General features: G+C 38.3%; 2 protein-coding genes across 5 annotated transcripts; one reads left to right on the forward strand and one right to left on the reverse strand.

Moving 5' to 3' along the window:
- Positions 1-1,333: 1,333 nt before the first annotated feature.
- LOC106953777 (gonadotropin-releasing hormone II receptor-like) lies at positions 1,334-8,993 on the forward strand. Its single transcript, XM_015042798.1, has 4 exons — positions 1,334-1,499; positions 3,229-3,817; positions 6,456-6,660; positions 7,855-8,993. Exons 2-4 carry the CDS (start codon positions 3,269-3,271, stop codon positions 8,367-8,369), a joined length of 1,269 nt encoding a protein of 422 aa, XP_014898284.1. The 5' UTR covers positions 1,334-1,499; positions 3,229-3,268; the 3' UTR covers positions 8,370-8,993.
- Positions 5,067-16,539, reverse strand: wdr93 (WD repeat domain 93). Of its 4 annotated transcripts, none has more exons than XM_015042797.1 (17): positions 16,451-16,539; positions 16,146-16,235; positions 15,739-15,940; positions 15,181-15,245; positions 14,986-15,064; positions 14,822-14,907; positions 13,929-14,013; positions 13,675-13,801; positions 13,412-13,473; positions 12,493-12,582; positions 12,265-12,396; positions 11,256-11,463; positions 11,105-11,165; positions 10,852-11,008; positions 10,613-10,714; positions 9,318-9,460; positions 5,067-6,118 (listed from the first exon to the last, which is right to left on the reverse strand). In XM_015042797.1, the coding sequence occupies exons 2-17, from the start codon at positions 16,221-16,223 to the stop codon at positions 6,113-6,115; spliced, it is 1,683 nt and encodes a 560-aa protein (XP_014898283.1). In that variant the 5' UTR covers positions 16,224-16,235; positions 16,451-16,539; the 3' UTR covers positions 5,067-6,112. The 4 variants fall into 4 exon arrangements, with proteins under 4 accessions (XP_014898283.1, XP_014898281.1, XP_014898282.1 ...); XM_015042795.1 differs by having other exon boundaries at positions 10,613-10,781; XM_015042796.1 differs by lacking the exon at positions 5,067-6,118 and having other exon boundaries at positions 8,438-9,460; positions 10,613-10,781; positions 12,493-12,579.
- Positions 16,540-17,223: the final 684 nt, after the last annotated feature.

Consider the following 17,223-nt stretch of genomic DNA (forward strand, 5'->3'; position numbering starts at 1 on the left):
ATGCATAAACCAAATATAAAACTGCAATCTAAAGGGAAATGTTCCCCACTCCAGGGATTAACATTGGCAGGTTTACAAGTGTATTTATTTTAAATGTGTTTTAATGTGAATGATGAAAATAAAAGTACAAAAATAAAACGAGTTGGTGTAAAATGTTGAGAAAGTTTTATCCATGATTTATCTAAAATTAATCAACCTCTTAAATAGAAACGACGGGATGCAATTTTACAGGATATAAGAAAACATAATAAGAAAAAAAAATCAGCTAAGATATCAGGAAAATAATTATGGACTTGGTTCACTTTTGGGTTCAATTTGCAGATGCAAAGATGAGAAATGTTCATGTCTGCCTGCTAGAGTCCAATTTATGTCAGGTGAAGAAGAGTTGTACTTACAGAAACAGAAAAAAAATGCAAAAACCTTTGAACGTGACATTGGTTGTTTTTGTTGATTGATCAAACCAAAGCATAAAGGGATGAAAATGTGTGGCATTAGAAAAACAAAAAGAGCACAACCCTGAGTGACATCATCCTCTAAATAAAGTGCTAACAGACTCCACTGTGGCCCTCGGAGGTCTGGCGTTCCTCAGAGTGAACAGAGTGAAGATAAGGAATGTGTTTGGGATAAAAAGGAACGTGGATTTAATTAATCTCTGTCACATCTCCTTGAACTAAACGAGGATATCACCATGGAAACAGACCCCAGTAATTAAGCTTTGCTCAGACATGTTCATTGAGATATCATTGAACACTTGGTTGAATAGAAATGTATTTCCTGCCACAGATTGGGAGCAAAAACAAAAATAAAAAAATAAAACTGACAAAATATTCATGTTGGTGCGATGTTTTTGAAAATGAAGTCGCCTCACTTAAATTTCCAGAGGGATGAAAAACGTATTTCTGAAAGAAGTACATCATAAAAACCTGTATTTACGTTTGAGGGGAAAAAACTTTTAAGGTGGAATATATAAAAGCAAAATCAGTTTTGGAAGTCAGCCATGACTTAAATATGTCATATATAATCTCTGGAGAAGGGGGACAACACATTTTCTATGATTTTTTCAAAAGAAAAGTTAGGAGGAAGTGATATTGACTTAACAGTCCCAATGGCTGCAAATAATATATTTAAAGCTGCTGTACTGATTAACAGTAAAACCCACAGGGAAAAAAATGACATGTTAAGACAATAACCTCTATTGTCTTCCTTTTAAACCAGCTAGCTACATTTGTTGCTCCCCATTCGGTATAAAAGGATTTATCCACCAGTACAAGAGAGAGAGAAAAAGAGAGAAAGAGAGAGAGAGTTAGTGTGAGGAGCTGGCGTTAAGACCACTCCTCTGTAGGTGAAGCAGCTCTGATGATGGATGGATGTTCAGATAAAGGTGCAGCAGAAGCTGCAGAGGAGCTCACAGTGACCCGTTGCGGTTCTCCAGGGGAGCGTTAGCATGTCTTTCCTCACAGATTTCCAAACATTCCTGTTCCTCACAGCCTCCGTCCACGGTAAGCTTAAGTTTTATTTCCCCTTTTCGATATTTTGTTTCTGTTTGGGATAGATTGCAAAAATGCATTCTGTGCAGTAAACATTTTTGTTTGTCTGTTTTCTCATTTGCTTTAAGATTAGAAATGCTAAAAATGATCAACAGAAGCATTTCTCTGTTAGGAATTTCCTGGTGGATGAGCAATGAAATGCCATCTGTGGAGAGAGTCAGCGGTCGGTAATTGGGTGTGGGAGTACAGAAGTGGAAAGAAAATATCTTCAGGACGTTAAATGTTACACATGTAGTCTGAACTGTATGTCTGCATCCATGTAGATATTAGAGGCTGGTTGCAGTGCTATGTTTGTACGTAGATCTACATGTAGTAACACAGAGTGGGATAATGTTACAATTCAAAATAAAGCAACCAAGTTGTGTAAAAACCATCAGATGCAAAAGTGAGTTAGCACAGCTTTGAAATATCTGTAGTTTTTTTTGTTTGTCATTTTTAAAATTTATTTCATCACGCAATTTCTCGATGCTGAATGTCACCTGTTCTCTAAGAACCAATAAGCTCACAGTATTTTCTATAACAAATTTATTCAACTTGCCAACACACAGTAAGACATGATTTTGGAGCTGAAGGAAAATGAAACATGGTTCTCAAAATGCTTAATAAAAAAATAAAATCTAGAAAGTGTTTCCTGCATGTGCACTCAGCTCAATAAAGCAGATACATAAAACCTCTTAGAGTATTTCTACCTGATTAGTTTTTTCTCCATGTTTCACATCTCAGTTTTATAAACATTTCTGTGTGGACATTTATTTTACTTATTTTTCATTTAGTAAAGTTACTGAAATAAATCTGTTACATTCCAATCTGTGTTTAAAATTTCACATGCTCAACAAAATTGGTGTGACGCGAATCTAATTTGTTCACTCATGTAAGCGCAGGTTTGTGATTAAAGCATAAACTCCCATCTGTTCCAACAAACTGGCGTGTCAGCACTTCCCCTGACAACCTCTGCTAAGCTGTTGGCAACAACAGTCACATGGTGAAGAGGCTGCGGCTAATCAATGACTACATTAGTTGACGATTATCTTGATAATTGATCAAGATTAATCATGATTAATCAATTGATCAATTAATCACAATAAATTAATTAATTGTGATTAGTTAATCACAATTAGTAATTGTGATCAATTAATCAATTAATTAATTGTGATCAATTAATCGCAATGAATTAATTAATTGTGACTAATTGATCAATTGATTAATCATGATTAATCGTGATTAATCAGATCAATCAAGATTAATCACAATTAATTGTGATTAACCATGGTTAATCAGATTAGCCATGATTATTAGTCGTGATTTATCAGATTAATCATGATTAATTGTGATTAATCACAATTAATTGTAATCAGATTAATCATGATTAATTGCTATTGTGATTAATCGCTATTAATTGTGATTAATCATAATTAATCATGATTAATCGTTTCAGTAATAATTCTATTTAGAAGCTAGAACTCTTGATTAAGATAAATAATTATAATGACCAATGTTTAATATTATATAAAAATCAATTTTTATATTGTATGGCCTCCAAAGTGTCCCAGTTTGGTCATTTACTCCTTGTGTCTCCTCTTCAGTAGTTATTCATGGCATGTTTGTAGCTTTGTGTGCACAAGCTTCCTGCTCCTCCACTGGTACCTGTGCTGAATCCCTCTTTTTATCCTTCTCGTTGCAGACAACGGTCGAAATGCTTCCTCCTCCCAAAGGTACAGGAAATGAACTCCATTCCGTGTGAGTCCGCAGTGACCATGCGTGACCCGGTGGCGGACCTCCACGTCAACGTCACCTCCAACTGCTCTTTGGCCGCTTCCAACCTGACAGTCGCGGAGGACGTCCCGCAGCTCCCCACCTTCACCACAGCGGCCAAAATAAGAGTCATCATCACGTTCATCCTGTGTGGCATGTCGGCCTTCTGCAACCTGGCCGTGCTGTGGGCGGCGCACAGGGACGGGAAGCGGAAATCCCACGTCAGGGTGCTGATCATCAACCTGACAGTGGCCGATCTGCTGGTGACCTTCGTGGTGATGCCTGTGGACGCGGCGTGGAACATCACCGTCGAGTGGCTCGCTGGGGACTTTGCATGCAGGCTGCTGATGTTTCTGAAGCTGCTGGCCATGTACTCCTGCGCTTTCGTCACTGTGGTGATCAGCCTGGACAGGCAGGCCGCCATCCTCAACCCTCTGGCGATCAACAAGGCCCGGATGAGGAACAAGATCATGCTGGCGGTAGCGTGGGGAATGAGTGTGGTGTTTTCGATCCCTCAGGTAAGGTCAGTCCTGCTTGGAAGGCAACATGGCTAAAAGGTCAGGTCTGATGTCAGCGCTCATGTATTTTTAGACGTACCGTTTAGTTACTTCACTCTCAGAAAGCCAAATATGTCTAAAAGGTGTTTTGGTTTTACTGTGCATGTCGGGCTGGAACTGTCGATTGTGTTAGTAACCGATTATTCAGATGATTGATTGATTAATCGGATGGAAAAAAATATTGTCCCATTCTGCAGATATTTCTTTTAACCACTTAAGGCTTTTTTATGTAAAATATTAGAAATACATTAAAGATGCAAATAAACAAATTTGTAGATTTATTGATTCATTTTTACGTTAAATGATTTATAATTGGATAGCAAAATGTGCTTAATAGGAGATTTTGTATTTTATAGAATTTGAACAAGATAACACTGCGACAGACTGGCAACCTGTCCAGGGTGACCCCGCCTGTTGCCCCGTTAGCTGGAGATAGGCACCAGCAACCCTCCCGACCCCACTAAGGGACAAGGGTATACAGAAAATGGATGGATGGATGAAAAAGATAACAACACAACTAGTCTCCTTGAGGAGTTCTGGTTAAGAAATATTTACAGACTACAAATGCAAATGTACATATGTTTTATACAGTTTTGGCTTAATTACTGCTTTTGAGTGTGTTGTTCCTTTTTGAGTCTTTATACTGTAGTTAATGATTAATCTAAATTAGTTGATAATTATTTCAATAATTAATCATTTCAGGCCTATGTGCATGTGATTTTTAAGATTTCCTTTTGAGCTAATCTTTAACCACCTTCTAACTACCAAATCAAATCCCATGCGTTCAGGTAACCAGTGGTCATTTATCGATGGAAGTCTGCACTAACTGCGCTTTATCTGCCTTAGTTATCAGCATCAGACCAATAAATTTCAGCTTACCGACAAAGGAAGTGCCTTGAAAAAATGTTAAAAACTTTTTTTGCACAAACCTCAATCCATTTTACAGAACTGCAACAGAGATTTTATATAACAGAACAACACAAAGTAGCATGCAGCAAAAAGGAAACAGTTTTCAAAGGTTACAACTGAAATCGGAAAAGTGTGAGGTCTGTTTGTAAATGAGACACGCACACCCAGAAACGTTGTTTCTTTTCGACACTCTTCTGCAAAGGCCGTATTGGTACGGTGCATGACTTAAACCCGTCACGAAGTTTGGTATCAGGCTCCATCGAGCTGAATACAAATGCATGCCACACCTTTCAGATCTTTATTTGACAAATGCTCAAAAAACATGTGACCATTTCACCACGCTCAAGTTGTACGCAACTTTGTATTGTTGTGGCGCATAAAATCTAAATAAAAATAGTGTTTTGAGGGTATGCATGCTTTTTTAAGGCAACACAAATCAGTTTCAGTTCGATTATTTTAGGCATCAAGAAAATGAAAGCACTAGAAAAGGCATTAAAGCAATAGAGCATAATATATTTTAGAGTTTTACAATAAACGAATGGAAGTATAAATCTAAAAACTGCTGATTAGCTCAAAATACAAATTTTAGAGAGTAGAGCAGGAATGAGAAGGATTATTCTGGAGTAAAATAACAGATATGAAAGTTGTGATTCTTAGCAAAGTTGGATTCCCTATGATGTTCACTCTTGAGGTCAAATGATGTAACTCTGAACAGAAGATCCCCACAGTCACAGAAACGGCATATCATGCTCCAGTTACCATGTGAAATGTCAAAGCTCATGACTACCCAAATAAATAAATAAATAAAATAAAAAAACCCTGAAGATGTTTGGCTTTTTGAAAGTTGGGAATCTTTTCTTTCTGAAATGACATGTCAGCACAAGCTGGACCTACAAAGTTCCATCTGAATAAACTACAAGATCTTGGAACAGTTTCCTTTGAGCAGATGTCGCAGAAGCGGAAATCTTTAGCTGAAATCACCCTAAGCTGTTCAGTGTTTGCTTGTCAAAAAAGACAAAAAAAGACCTCTCACATTTAATCCCAATAAAATATATCAACTGATGTTAAGAAAAAGATGAAAAGCATGAATAAATCTGCAGGATACTGTAAAATGTCCACTCTTGAGTTTTTATGAGGTAAATAAACCAAACCACGGTCTCTCCCAACTTTATGGCTGGTATGATTCATAGTGAGGAGCTACGGGGTGTTAGACTGCTGTTGGGTTATGCCATGAAAAAGAGAGGAAAGTTGCACCCTGCTACTTTTCCCACACAGATTCACCCTGCCAGTGGAGATTTCACAGCAGTGACTGTTAGCATAAATCCTCGGGTTGCGCCACATTTTCATTTAGCCTTGAAAAAGAAGGCAAAAAGTGAAGCTAAGTGTGTGACAGGTGAAGAAGTAGGAAAACAATCTGTCACAGAGAAATAAAATCATGTAAGAAGACAATGATCCATGTTGGACTTGGCAGCAGATCGCAGTATGAGCTGCAACTATTTTACACACCAGTTATGGAAGTTCCTATCAATCCACACGACCTTTGAGCTCCTTGGTGAGACAGATCTCACTCCTGTTTGCCCAGGCGAAGCATGTGAACACACCAGTGAATTATGAAATTAGAAAACAATTTTAAAAAAAACATAATGCTGGACCGGTCATTTTAACCGACTAAAATGACTTTCCTCCTCAGATCTTCCTGTTTCACAACGTAACCATCGTCCATCCTGAGAAGTTCACCCAGTGCACCACGTGGGGAAGCTTTGCCACGCGTTGGCACGAGACGGCCTACAACATGTTCACCTTTTCCTGCCTGTTCCTGCTGCCGCTGGTCATCATGATCACCTGCTACGCCAGGATCTTCCACGAGATCTCCAAACGGCTGAAAAAGGACAACCGTAAGTCTGAACTTGAGTGAATCGGTTCGCCTCGCTATGTTCCCAAAAGAAAAGATAGCACCGGCAACGCTTTCTGCAAGGGAGCTGACACGGCTCTAGCATGACGAAGGAAACGGATAAATTCATGTGAGGAGATGTGGAGCAGCCGAGGAAGAACGTAAAGCATGAAAACTGAAGGAGGGAGACGGTTAACACAAACGGAGCTGAACTTAGGCTTCCCAGTCGGAAAAATCAACTGGAACGCCCTCCGAAGTCAGGGAGCAACTCCGACTAATCCCAATTACGACTTGTAAGGCACATTTGGCCGCTCCTCGCATAAACAGTAGCAGTGCAACGTGGCAGAGACTTGTTTATTTTACGGAATATATGAGAGCGAAATTACTGGAAGCAAAGCTTAGAATTACTTTGCTTAGACTCAAAAGGAGCTACAAACCGAGGGGAAATGACGAACGCAGCTTTAGGAAAATCTATTTAATTGCACTAAAAACAGAGCAACAAAAGAAATTAACTAAAATGGCAACATCTTTCTAACAATAATGAACAGAAAAATTAACTGAATATGACCTATAGAACATAAATGAACAAGGAAATGATCAAAACCCAAACAACCACTAACCTAAAAAACAGACTGGATGCAAATTACCTGCTTTTATTCTCTAACTTACTTGATGGGTAAGATGAACAATTTCACAAGGTTTTGTTCATGTAGAGCAGCAGAGAGTAAGGAGGGGTGTACATGAGCATGATTAACAACATTAAGACCCTCCTCCTGGCTCTGATTGGTTGTTTCTCGCTGGTACTGGGAGCACAGGGAGAAGGAAGAGGAGCTCGATTTTCTTTTCTTTTTTTTTTTGTTTTTTTGCAGATTATCTGTTTCAGGACTGGGCGATTATACGAACAGTTTTAACAAATATGTAAAAAATAAATAAAACATTGTTTATAAAAGTTATATATTCCCTTTGCAGATTTGAGGCCTCAACTTTGAACTGGTTTGTTGCTGAAAATGTGCTGCATGAACAAAATTACTTTAGTATACCTCTACAAAGTAGCTCTCATTTCATCACTGCACCACTTCTGAAATAACCTGATGTCCTGCTCATAGAACAAACAATCATGTTTTTTTTGTTCAACAAATCTTGCACCACAGTAAACCTGTCTGTCTCATTCTAAACCTCCAGTCTCGTCTCTCCCCAGTGCCCACCAGCGGAGTACATCTGAGGTGCTCCAAAAACAACATCCCCAAGGCCCGGATGAGAACGTTAAAAATGAGCGTCGTGATCGTCTCGTCTTTCATCGTCTGCTGGACTCCGTACTACCTGCTGGGCCTCTGGTACTGGTTCTTTCCCGACCACCTGGAGGACAAGGTGTCCCACTCGCTGACCCACATCCTGTTCATCTTCGGGCTGGTAAACGCCTGCTTGGACCCTCTGATCTACGGCCTGTTCACCATCCACTTCAGGAAGGGGCTCCGGAGGTACTACCCCAACTCCGCCTCCGCCGGCGACGCGGAGAACACCACCGTCTTAACTGGATCATTCACGTCGCCGGCCCTCTCGCTGTCCCTGAGGAGAGAGTTGAGGCGCCTCAGCCAGGAACAGCTGGTGCTTTGCGGCGACAGCCACAGGAAAGCAGAGCCTCCCTCACTAAGCAGCAGCTTTCTGGCAGAGGACAGAGATCTCCAGCAGTCCAGTCCAGAGAGCATCTTGTGAGAAACGTGATGAGAAGCAGGGCTGGGCGATAATTCGATTTGATCAACTAGTCACATTTTTGCTTTTTGAAGGCTGGATTTTTTTTTCCCCCCCACACCAATGCATTCTTTGGGTTTCTATAGTTCAAAGTGATGTCGGCGGCGCCACCTTATTTTGTCAGCTTCTATTTATTTGGACTTTGAGTTCAGGTCAACTCTATGACAAAATATAAAGGTCAAGCTAAAATGTATTTTTTAACTAGAATAAAGTGTTAAATTTATGGGAATACAGTCCTAGTAATAAGAAAATAAAGTCATATGACAATAAAGTCAAAACGATACAAGATAAAAGTCTTAATATTATCAGAACAAAGTTGCAATATTAGGATAACAAAGCTGTCATTTTCTGAGTACTCCACCACAAAAATCAACAAAAAATGTATCACTGAAGCTATTTCTTTTTAAGTTACTTTTTTTTGCGTCTTTATTCTGCCAGCATTATTCTGCTATCTTCTCTTAATTAGACAAGCAATCTCGTAGCCTGGCCCTGGCACTCCGTCATTCAACTCACATAAAGGATGATTGAGATAAAAGCCACTTTTTGAGATTTCTTTTTGTAGAAAATAAAACCCACACAAAAAAAAAATCTAACAAAATCAGAAACTGAATCTTGCATGAAAAAAAAAAATCTGTTTTTATTTTTAAGCCGCATCGCCCAGCCCTGATACTAAATACGGAGCAAAGCTTCAGGATGCAGTCTTTTTATTTCTTCTTTCAGCCGTTTTATTCTTAAAAAAGAAGTTTTATGAAAGTGAGCAGCGTTTTGCAAATTCTAATCTGTCAGTAGCTACAAATGAAATGAATCCACTGTGTCTGACTCAGACTAGCTGCTGGCTCCTGTGCTGCTACTGAGTTCAAACAAGTGCTGAGAACAAAAGTAGGTGGCTCTGAAGAAATAAAAATATCATATTTCACATCCTATCAGTAACTCATTTGTTGACGTTCTTGTGATGTTTGTGGCTCCGATGTGCGCGCTGCAACGCCGACGCGGTTTCCTGCATCTTTTCCCATGTTTGTTCAAGAGCTTTGTTCCTTTCTTCCACAGACTGCGCTCTGCGGAGACAAACAGGAGAAAGCAGCTGCAGTGTAAATATGTGACGTGTCTGTTGTTTGATCTGATTCATTCTGGGAATAAAATCTGTAAACATTTGTATATATGTGCATATAGAGTTGTGATGCAATGTTTGCTCCTTTACAAGGTCCTTCTGGTTGTCGTTTTTTGGCACACTTTAATGTTTCAGATCATCAAATGATAGTAAAATCAAAGATAAACTAGACCAACACTTTTTTTTTCTTTGCTAAAATGTATTCAAACCAACTTGACTCTATGTGAAGAAATCACCCCCTTGTTAAATTGACCTGTTCAAAGTGACTTAAATAGCCCCTATCAACATGAAGTAGGCTAAAAGATCTAAAGAGAATCGGCACATCTTTCCCCACTGTGAAAAAGAAATCAAGAGCAGACGAGAAACAAAGTCTACGCACGACTTTGTTGAGGTTTATAAAGTTGTTTTTAAGGCTTTGGGATTCCATCAAATCACACGGAAAGTCATGATCCACAAAGAAACCAGAGAGCAGGGGTGAACCTTCAGACCAAAATTACTCTGCAAGTACATCGACGTCTCACTCATAAGGCCAGACAGCTTGCAAGCCTCACTTTCCGCATGAAAGTCAGCATTTATGATGATTCAGTAATAAGAAAGAGAGACTGGGCAGAAACGCCACACAGAGGAGAGTCCCAAAGTGAAAACCACAAAAAAACAACCCAAAGGTCCCTCTCATGTTTGCCAAGAACATCTAGATGACTTTTGAGAAAACATTCTGTGGAGACAAACAAACTTTTTTTTTTTTTTTTTGAAGGTGTTCACTCCATTACATCTGCCATAAATTCATGGAAGCAGGAGTTCTGCTTTCAACCAGAAAATCCTGAATGAAAAACGTCCAGCCGTCAAGTGAAGCTCAAACCCACTTTGGTTATGCAGTAGGACAAATATTCAAACCACACCAGCAAGCATGAATCCTTAGGAGTGGCCTAGTCCAAAAACAAGAGTGTCAATCTTAAGAAGACACTCCAAAATATAGACAGAGTGAACCACAATTACCAAGCAGCGATGATGTGAAATGTGGTCAAGTCCCAAACTGAAAATGACTCCATTTAGATCAACGGTGGTGATTGACAAATCAGCCACCGTCTGGAGACCTAACCTTTGCTCAAGATAGATGTTGCATATTTCCTCCAGGGTACCATGGTGAAGTACTGCTGGCTGTCTGGGACAATCGATGTGAGGCTTAATGATGTCAGACTGACTGAAATAGAAGACAAAGAGCTGACTCTGGTTTAGGCTGTCCAACCGATCACTGGTTTCCTGGTCACCTGGCAGACAAATGAAAGCCTTCAGCTGTGGGAATGATTTTTAGGCAAAACGCAAGGTTGTAATAATCACCTCGTATGAACAGCGCTCGCCGTTCGGCGTTTAGTGTGTAAATGGGATTGTAGAGTGAAACGGTTTGGTGGGATGTCGGAAGAGTCAGGTAGCACACAATTTCTCTGTTGATGGCTTCTGTCAGGAACATTTTCCCACTTCTTTGCATGATAAGTGACTAGAAAATAGAAGCAGTACATAGATACAGCAGTCCAGAATAATACTGGTTGAAAAACGGTGCATTTTTGTCATCCAACAGATTATGTGTTCCTACCACAGCCTGCAGGAAAGGCACAGGTATAGCAACAGTCGGGAGATCCCTGCTGTCTTTTGGTCTGTGATATTAAATAGAAAATAAATGTGTCAACACATCATATTTATTTTGTTTCGGTAGGAAAGTGTTAAATCCGTAAAATTTAGGTAACCTTTCGAAGAGCTGGACGGTGCTGGACCGCATGCCTAGTCCAGCAGTCACCATGTAAACTGCTCCATTTTTACACGACACCAGCATACCGACCAGTTCTGTACCGATGATATCACAGTCCTGAGCAGGAACAGACCAGTTATCAACAAACTGTATCCTGGAGAAGGCGATGGTGTCTCCTGGTACCAGAACAACGGAGACCGGGGATCCTAATGGGAAGACAAGACAAAGTAAGAATTAAATATTTTACTAACTACAGTCCCCAATCCTTACTTAAGACATAAACATGCTTATGTTTATGTCTTAAGTAAACATATATAACAAAATGTGAATCATCAGACCAAGAAGCAAAACTTCTTGAGTCATTCAGAAAATATTAACCAGGGTAGGGTTAGGGTTACAGGGTTAGGTTTTGTTTAACTGTAAAGGCAATCAAGTAAGTAAGTTGATTAAAACTTATGGTGGAATCCCAGGACCGAACTACAAAATAAAAAATAATTAAAATTAAGAGGATGAAGTCATAAAATGATGAGAATACAGTCATAATATTATGAGAATAAACTTGAAAGGGAATAAAGTCATATTACAAGAATAAAGTCATAACATTATGACTTTATAGCTATGTACTCACATGATTTATTCCCCCAATATTATGACTTTAGTCTTGCAATTTTATGACTTTATTTTCGCTATTTTCTTATTTTTATTTTGTCTTAGCATGGCTCTAATTTTCTGTCGTAAAAACTAAACAACCTTTATACCAAAATTCGATGACTGACAGCATCAAATGCTTTTCTGAAATTCAAAAATAATGCTTAAATAATGCCGCATTAAACTAACAGAAGTTTGTCATGTGTCAATAAAACGACAGATGTCTGAGTTTAGCTCTAAAGCTAAAGATGACTGGATGTCCATGAATGTGCCATTGTGACAACTTCAAAAACCCAACAACATAATTTTCTCCAGTCTGCCAGGTGAATAAATAGAGATTCTCTGTAAGGTTTGCTCACCAGATTGTCTGTTCCAGATGTACACAGTAGCATCCTCAAGCCCGAGAGCGATTAAGCAAGTACATCTGCTGACAGCCGAGCAGAGGATTTCCTTTGCATTTGGCCACAGCATTTCTGGCACGGGTGCCACATCTGCTGCAAAAATAAACAAACAAAAAACAAGTGTTTGTTACAACAAGGTGTACAGATTCTTAATATTTTAAATAAATAAATAATTAGATGCTCTTCCTGATTTGTTCTTTGGGGTTTTTTGCAGTAAATACTGAAGGAGACTAGTGGATCCACTCCACCACACAGCGACAGCCACAGGGAGTCCTGCTGAGAAAAACGATATGTTCGCTTCAATTTGGTGTTTTAATAACAGATGCATTCATGATATTTTTTTTTTTTTGGGGGGGGGGGGTTGTTAATAGATTTGATTTTTTTTTCAGGATAGAATAAAAATAAAAAGGTCTAAAATCATACATACATGCACATCAACTAAATTGAAGGTAAATGTTTCTTAGCACGTTGCAAAGAACTGACATGCTAGTTAGCATGGATGCTAACTAGCATCGGTGAAAGAGGTTGCTTCAGCGTCAACCCTATCCAAAAAGGTTGACACTTTTCTTAGAAGCTTGGTTCACATTAATAAACCAACTAATTTAAATAAATTTAGAGAGCGCAGTCAAATGTTCAAATATTCTAAAATAATAGCAGCTTGATATAGCAACAAAAAACAAAAACTGGAGGATGTTCAAATACAGGTTCTGTACCTATTTTTCTTGGCTGCTTTGCTACTTGCATTGGAAGATTTTATTCAGAGTGTTTTTGTAGATATTTGACCTTACATTAATTATTTTATATTTAGTTTAGAAAAACTAAATAGCAGATACTTGATATATTTAGAATATCAGATATTCTAAAATCGAATATCTGATATCATTATTAAATTGGTTATTAATATTAGCCCAATTTTACTTATCAGAACAATAACAATGTGTTCAAAATTCACTAACAACGGCCAACATCGACGTTAATGATTAATAATGAACAGATATGAGATGACATGCACAAAACGATGAGTGCATGTGAATGTCTCTGTTTTGTATAAATCACAGTATTCAGCTATTACAGAATGCAACAAAGCGCCCTTTGAATTCCAAACCTGGGTTTGCTTTACTGTCACCAGTTGGCCCATCGCAAGGCAGGAGAAAGTGCTGAGTGCAACTGGTGGAAGAGACAATGCAGAACAAGACGATTGTTAGAGTCTAGAGGCTTTCGGCCCAATGAAAATGACACAAAAGCATAAAAAAGCTGCTTGTGTGCTGCAGCCTTTAAAATGTGTTTAATATGTTTTAAATTTAAACCAGCCTTACAAAAGAGAGAAGCAGTCTGATTCTAATCGCATTAGTGTCAATCTATGCGCACCTCGGGCTTTCATGTGTGTTCTTTGTTGTTGCAGCGTCTGAACTGAAGGAGGATTGTTCCTTGTGAAGACCGCTGCTCCTGATTATATCGACAGTCAAACAGTGTGTCAAAAAGTCCAATGGCTTTCCTGCAAATCAGCAAAGAACTTGTAAGATGTGCTTATATATACGAATTAGTCACGTAAGTCTGAAAGAACAGATGTGGATCAAAGTTCTAATGAGTAAAAACATTTACAATATATATATTTTTTTTACCTGTTGGAAGTGTAGGTGGAGAGATTTTCATCATCAGTGTAAAAGGAGACCATTTCATGCCCGATCCTTTAGTTACATTTTCATCCTGAGGATTTGATAAAGTGTCTGAAAAGTGTGACTTCTTTTACCGATAATAAGTCCCGTGGCGCCCATTCTACCAATGTCTCTAAAACAGTAGAAGGCTGATTTAGTAACAAAAAATGGAGGATGTTCAAATAAAGGTCCTACACCTATGTTTCTTGGATGCTTTATAGACCTTAGGCTAATCTGGAATGATGTTTGCCTCTTAACCTGGAGTAAATTCTGACCCACACACTCATTAAGGAACCGTGACCATGACAGAAATATTAAGTTGTGTATCATCTGCATAGAAATGGTGAGAGATTTCGCAATGCTGCTCAGCTTAGGCCAGGAGGAGATCGGTGGATGAAAGCATCTTGACAATAGAGCTCTGTGGAACCTCGTACCACAGAGGTTCTCAGTACATGTGCTGTCTTTAAGGAATATATTAATTTGACGAAAACGCTCTGCTACAATGTCTAATAAAATTATAGTTATTTTTTCATATTTTGTCATACCACAACACAACCACTAAAACCAATGCAGAAGTTAATCACTGTTGATTAAGACATATTGTTTAAATGTTTCACCAATGCTGTCTCAGTGATCAATAAGAACTGAAGAACCTCTTCTGTTTCTTGTACATACGGAGTAAATCTATTGATAAAGTGTCAGAAGAGCGTTGGTTAGATATTGAGGTATCCAGATTAGACTTTTTAAGAAGCTTAATAGTTGCTTTTCTCACGACAAAGAAGAATTACATATGCACCATGTATAAAGAGTTTGCAATCTACCTAACATAGCCAAGGTCAGAACAGATCACTGGTCTTTACCTTGTTTTGTGATGACACCGTCTCTAGCTCTTTCAGCCATTGCTCTACAGGAAACTGATAGACCTCTAGCCACAATACGCCATTGCCTGCAAAGATGAATGAAATCAGCAGTTTAATGTAAAGGTCTAATCATACGTGTTTGTGCTATGAAAGAAGTTACTTACAGCTTACTGATGCAGCTCCGTAATGCCCCCCTTCATGTAGGTCAAACGTCAGAAAAATGCTTCTTACAGTGACATCTTCCTGAAAAATGATTTGTTCTTATTAACTTGGTTTTGCTTAAGTAGTATAAAAGAACTATGTCCTAAAAGAAGCTAGCAAACAACAAAATAATAGCTAGCTGGAAGCAATATACCCACCACTGCGTTGATAACACTGAGAAGATGAACAGTGTCCGAGTGAAACCCAAACACTCTGGCAACACCTGGAAATTAAACACATAGATATTGACTTCCAGATGATACAAAAGAAAACAAAGAAAACTTTAAGATTCTTATGAAACTCTCAGTACATGTGCTGTCTTTAAGGAATATATTAGACGAAAACGCTCTGCTACAATGTCTAATGAAATTATAGTTGTTTTTTCATATTTTGTCATACCACAACAAAAAACTTCAATGCATTTTATAAACAGACCCATGTAAGGCATTTTAAGGGATTTTATTTATGGGAAATAAACACAGATACAAACTCTCTTATCTGCAAAAGACATTAAAAACCCAGGTTCTGTTAACTTTCCACTTTTGGAATTGCGTACTTTCTGTTTGTTTATTGCATTACTTTGAAATATGTGTCAGCAATGCCAGAAAATAGAAAAATACTAAGAAGTGTGGATACTTTTTTGCATGGTACCACAACTGATAAGGAGGAATGGACATTTTTAGCATTAGATTAGTGGCAGGTCAGTGGCACTCTACCCATGTCATCCACGGTCCCAAGCAGAGAGGTCGTCTCAGCTATTCTGGTCATCTGGATGAAGATCAATTCCAGCTGTGGTTGAAGCCATTCTGCAACCAGGGTGAAAGAGGAAGCACACCACACAGAGAGGCCCTGGGTGTGAGCCAAGCCTAGAAATCTGCCGTCTGCTGTGCATGTCAGACAGTTGGTGTTCTCTGGAAGCTGATGCAAAAGGCACAATTGGAAAGTATTGAAAAGCTTGCTTAACTTTGTATAACAGAATAGAAAGCATGCCCTATTTATGAGCTTTTAATGCGTCTTTAATACAGACATTAGAACAAATGTAACAAATGACATCCTTACTTGATTTGCTGCAGCTTATAAGTTTCAATCTTAATCAATAATATTGATTCATACTGTACTCTACCTGCGCCACATCGGTCAGTTCTAGAAAAGGGACCTGTACAGGCTCTGGTTTGGCGTACTCTTTGCCAGCTCCTAGCATTTCTGCTGTATCCTAAGCATTCAGTACATAATAAAAATAATTATTCTTGAGTTATAGGTGTACACACACCGCATATTAAGCTAATTTACTTTTGACGCTCAAGAAAATCAAACTGGACAACTTGATAGACTTCGAACATCATAGGAACGGTTAGGTCGGTGATAATAGCATGACTACGCTTGAAGCTGTTTGTCATGATATAAATAAAGTCTTTATATGAGTTTTACCTTTGTTTTTGGAAACTTCCCTGAATAGCGCCGTCAGGCAGTTGTCATGACAACCCAGGACAAGCAGAAGTCACGTGCCTATTTATGACCGAGCCTGCGCACCCGGATGATAATGTTTACTATTTTGAGCCGTAAAATGCATTTCTGAAACTGAATTTAGAGATGGGAATTTTGATTCGTTTTGAAGATTCGGATCATTTGGCCAAAAGAGTCACCTAAAAAAATTATTGTATTTGATAAACACAGTAAAAAACAAACAATGAAATAAAATAAAAAATACGCATTTACTTTTTCCAATTCTTTCCTAACAACAAAAAAAATTAACTTTTCAATAATGTTTTGTCATTTAGACACGTAATGCATATTTATCAAGTGGAATAATAGTAATACATGGTTTTAACAACAGTCTTGCATGTAAAAATATAGTTTTATTCAAGCCTTATGTCAATACTAGAACCACTTTTTATTTGGTCATTTGAGGTATGTCTACCAGGTGTGCATAAGTAGAAACTGAAATTTAGTTCAACCTCAGTGAATGGAAATGTGAGCAGTAGTTTTTAAGTTATTCAACATTTTATTATTTTTTTATATATATATAACTTTACAATTACAACTGGTGAAACTCCCTGTCAAAGCTTCTTGTAAAATATTTGAAAATACAATAAATTCAGACATTATTCCCACTTCAAATGGTTGAAATTGCACACAGATGTACAACATCCAGACATGTTTGGTTAATTGGTCACTCTAAAATTTAGTAAGTGTGTGAGAGT

This window comes from Poecilia latipinna, unplaced genomic scaffold (genome assembly GCF_001443285.1).
Source record: "Poecilia latipinna isolate Pla-1442-1.1 unplaced genomic scaffold, P_latipinna-1.0 Scaffold602, whole genome shotgun sequence".
Lineage (NCBI taxonomy): Eukaryota > Metazoa > Chordata > Actinopteri > Cyprinodontiformes > Poeciliidae > Poecilia > Poecilia latipinna.

What these genes read in the sequence shown, in the direction of transcription:
- wdr93 (XM_015042795.1), bottom strand. Translation starts at nt 16,223, where the DNA reads ATGCTAGGAGCTGGCAAAGAGTACGCCAAACCAGAGCCTGTACAGGTC. An exon ending in AACTGACCGATGTGGCGCAG is followed by an intron (nt 15,941 to 16,145) that starts GTAGAGTACAGT and finishes CTTTTGCATCAG; the next exon opens with CTTCCAGAGAACACCAACTG. An exon ending in CATCTGGAACAGACAATCTG is followed by an intron (nt 11,464 to 12,264) that starts GTGAGCAAACCT and finishes TCTTCCCATTAG; the next exon opens with GATCCCCGGTCTCCGTTGTT.
- LOC106953777 (XM_015042798.1), top strand. Translation starts at nt 3,269, where the DNA reads ATGAACTCCATTCCGTGTGAGTCCGCAGTGACCATGCGTGACCCGGTG. An exon ending in TGGTGTTTTCGATCCCTCAG is followed by an intron (nt 3,818 to 6,455) that starts GTAAGGTCAGTC and finishes TTTCCTCCTCAG; the next exon opens with ATCTTCCTGTTTCACAACGT. An exon ending in ACGGCTGAAAAAGGACAACC is followed by an intron (nt 6,661 to 7,854) that starts GTAAGTCTGAAC and finishes GTCTCTCCCCAG; the next exon opens with TGCCCACCAGCGGAGTACAT.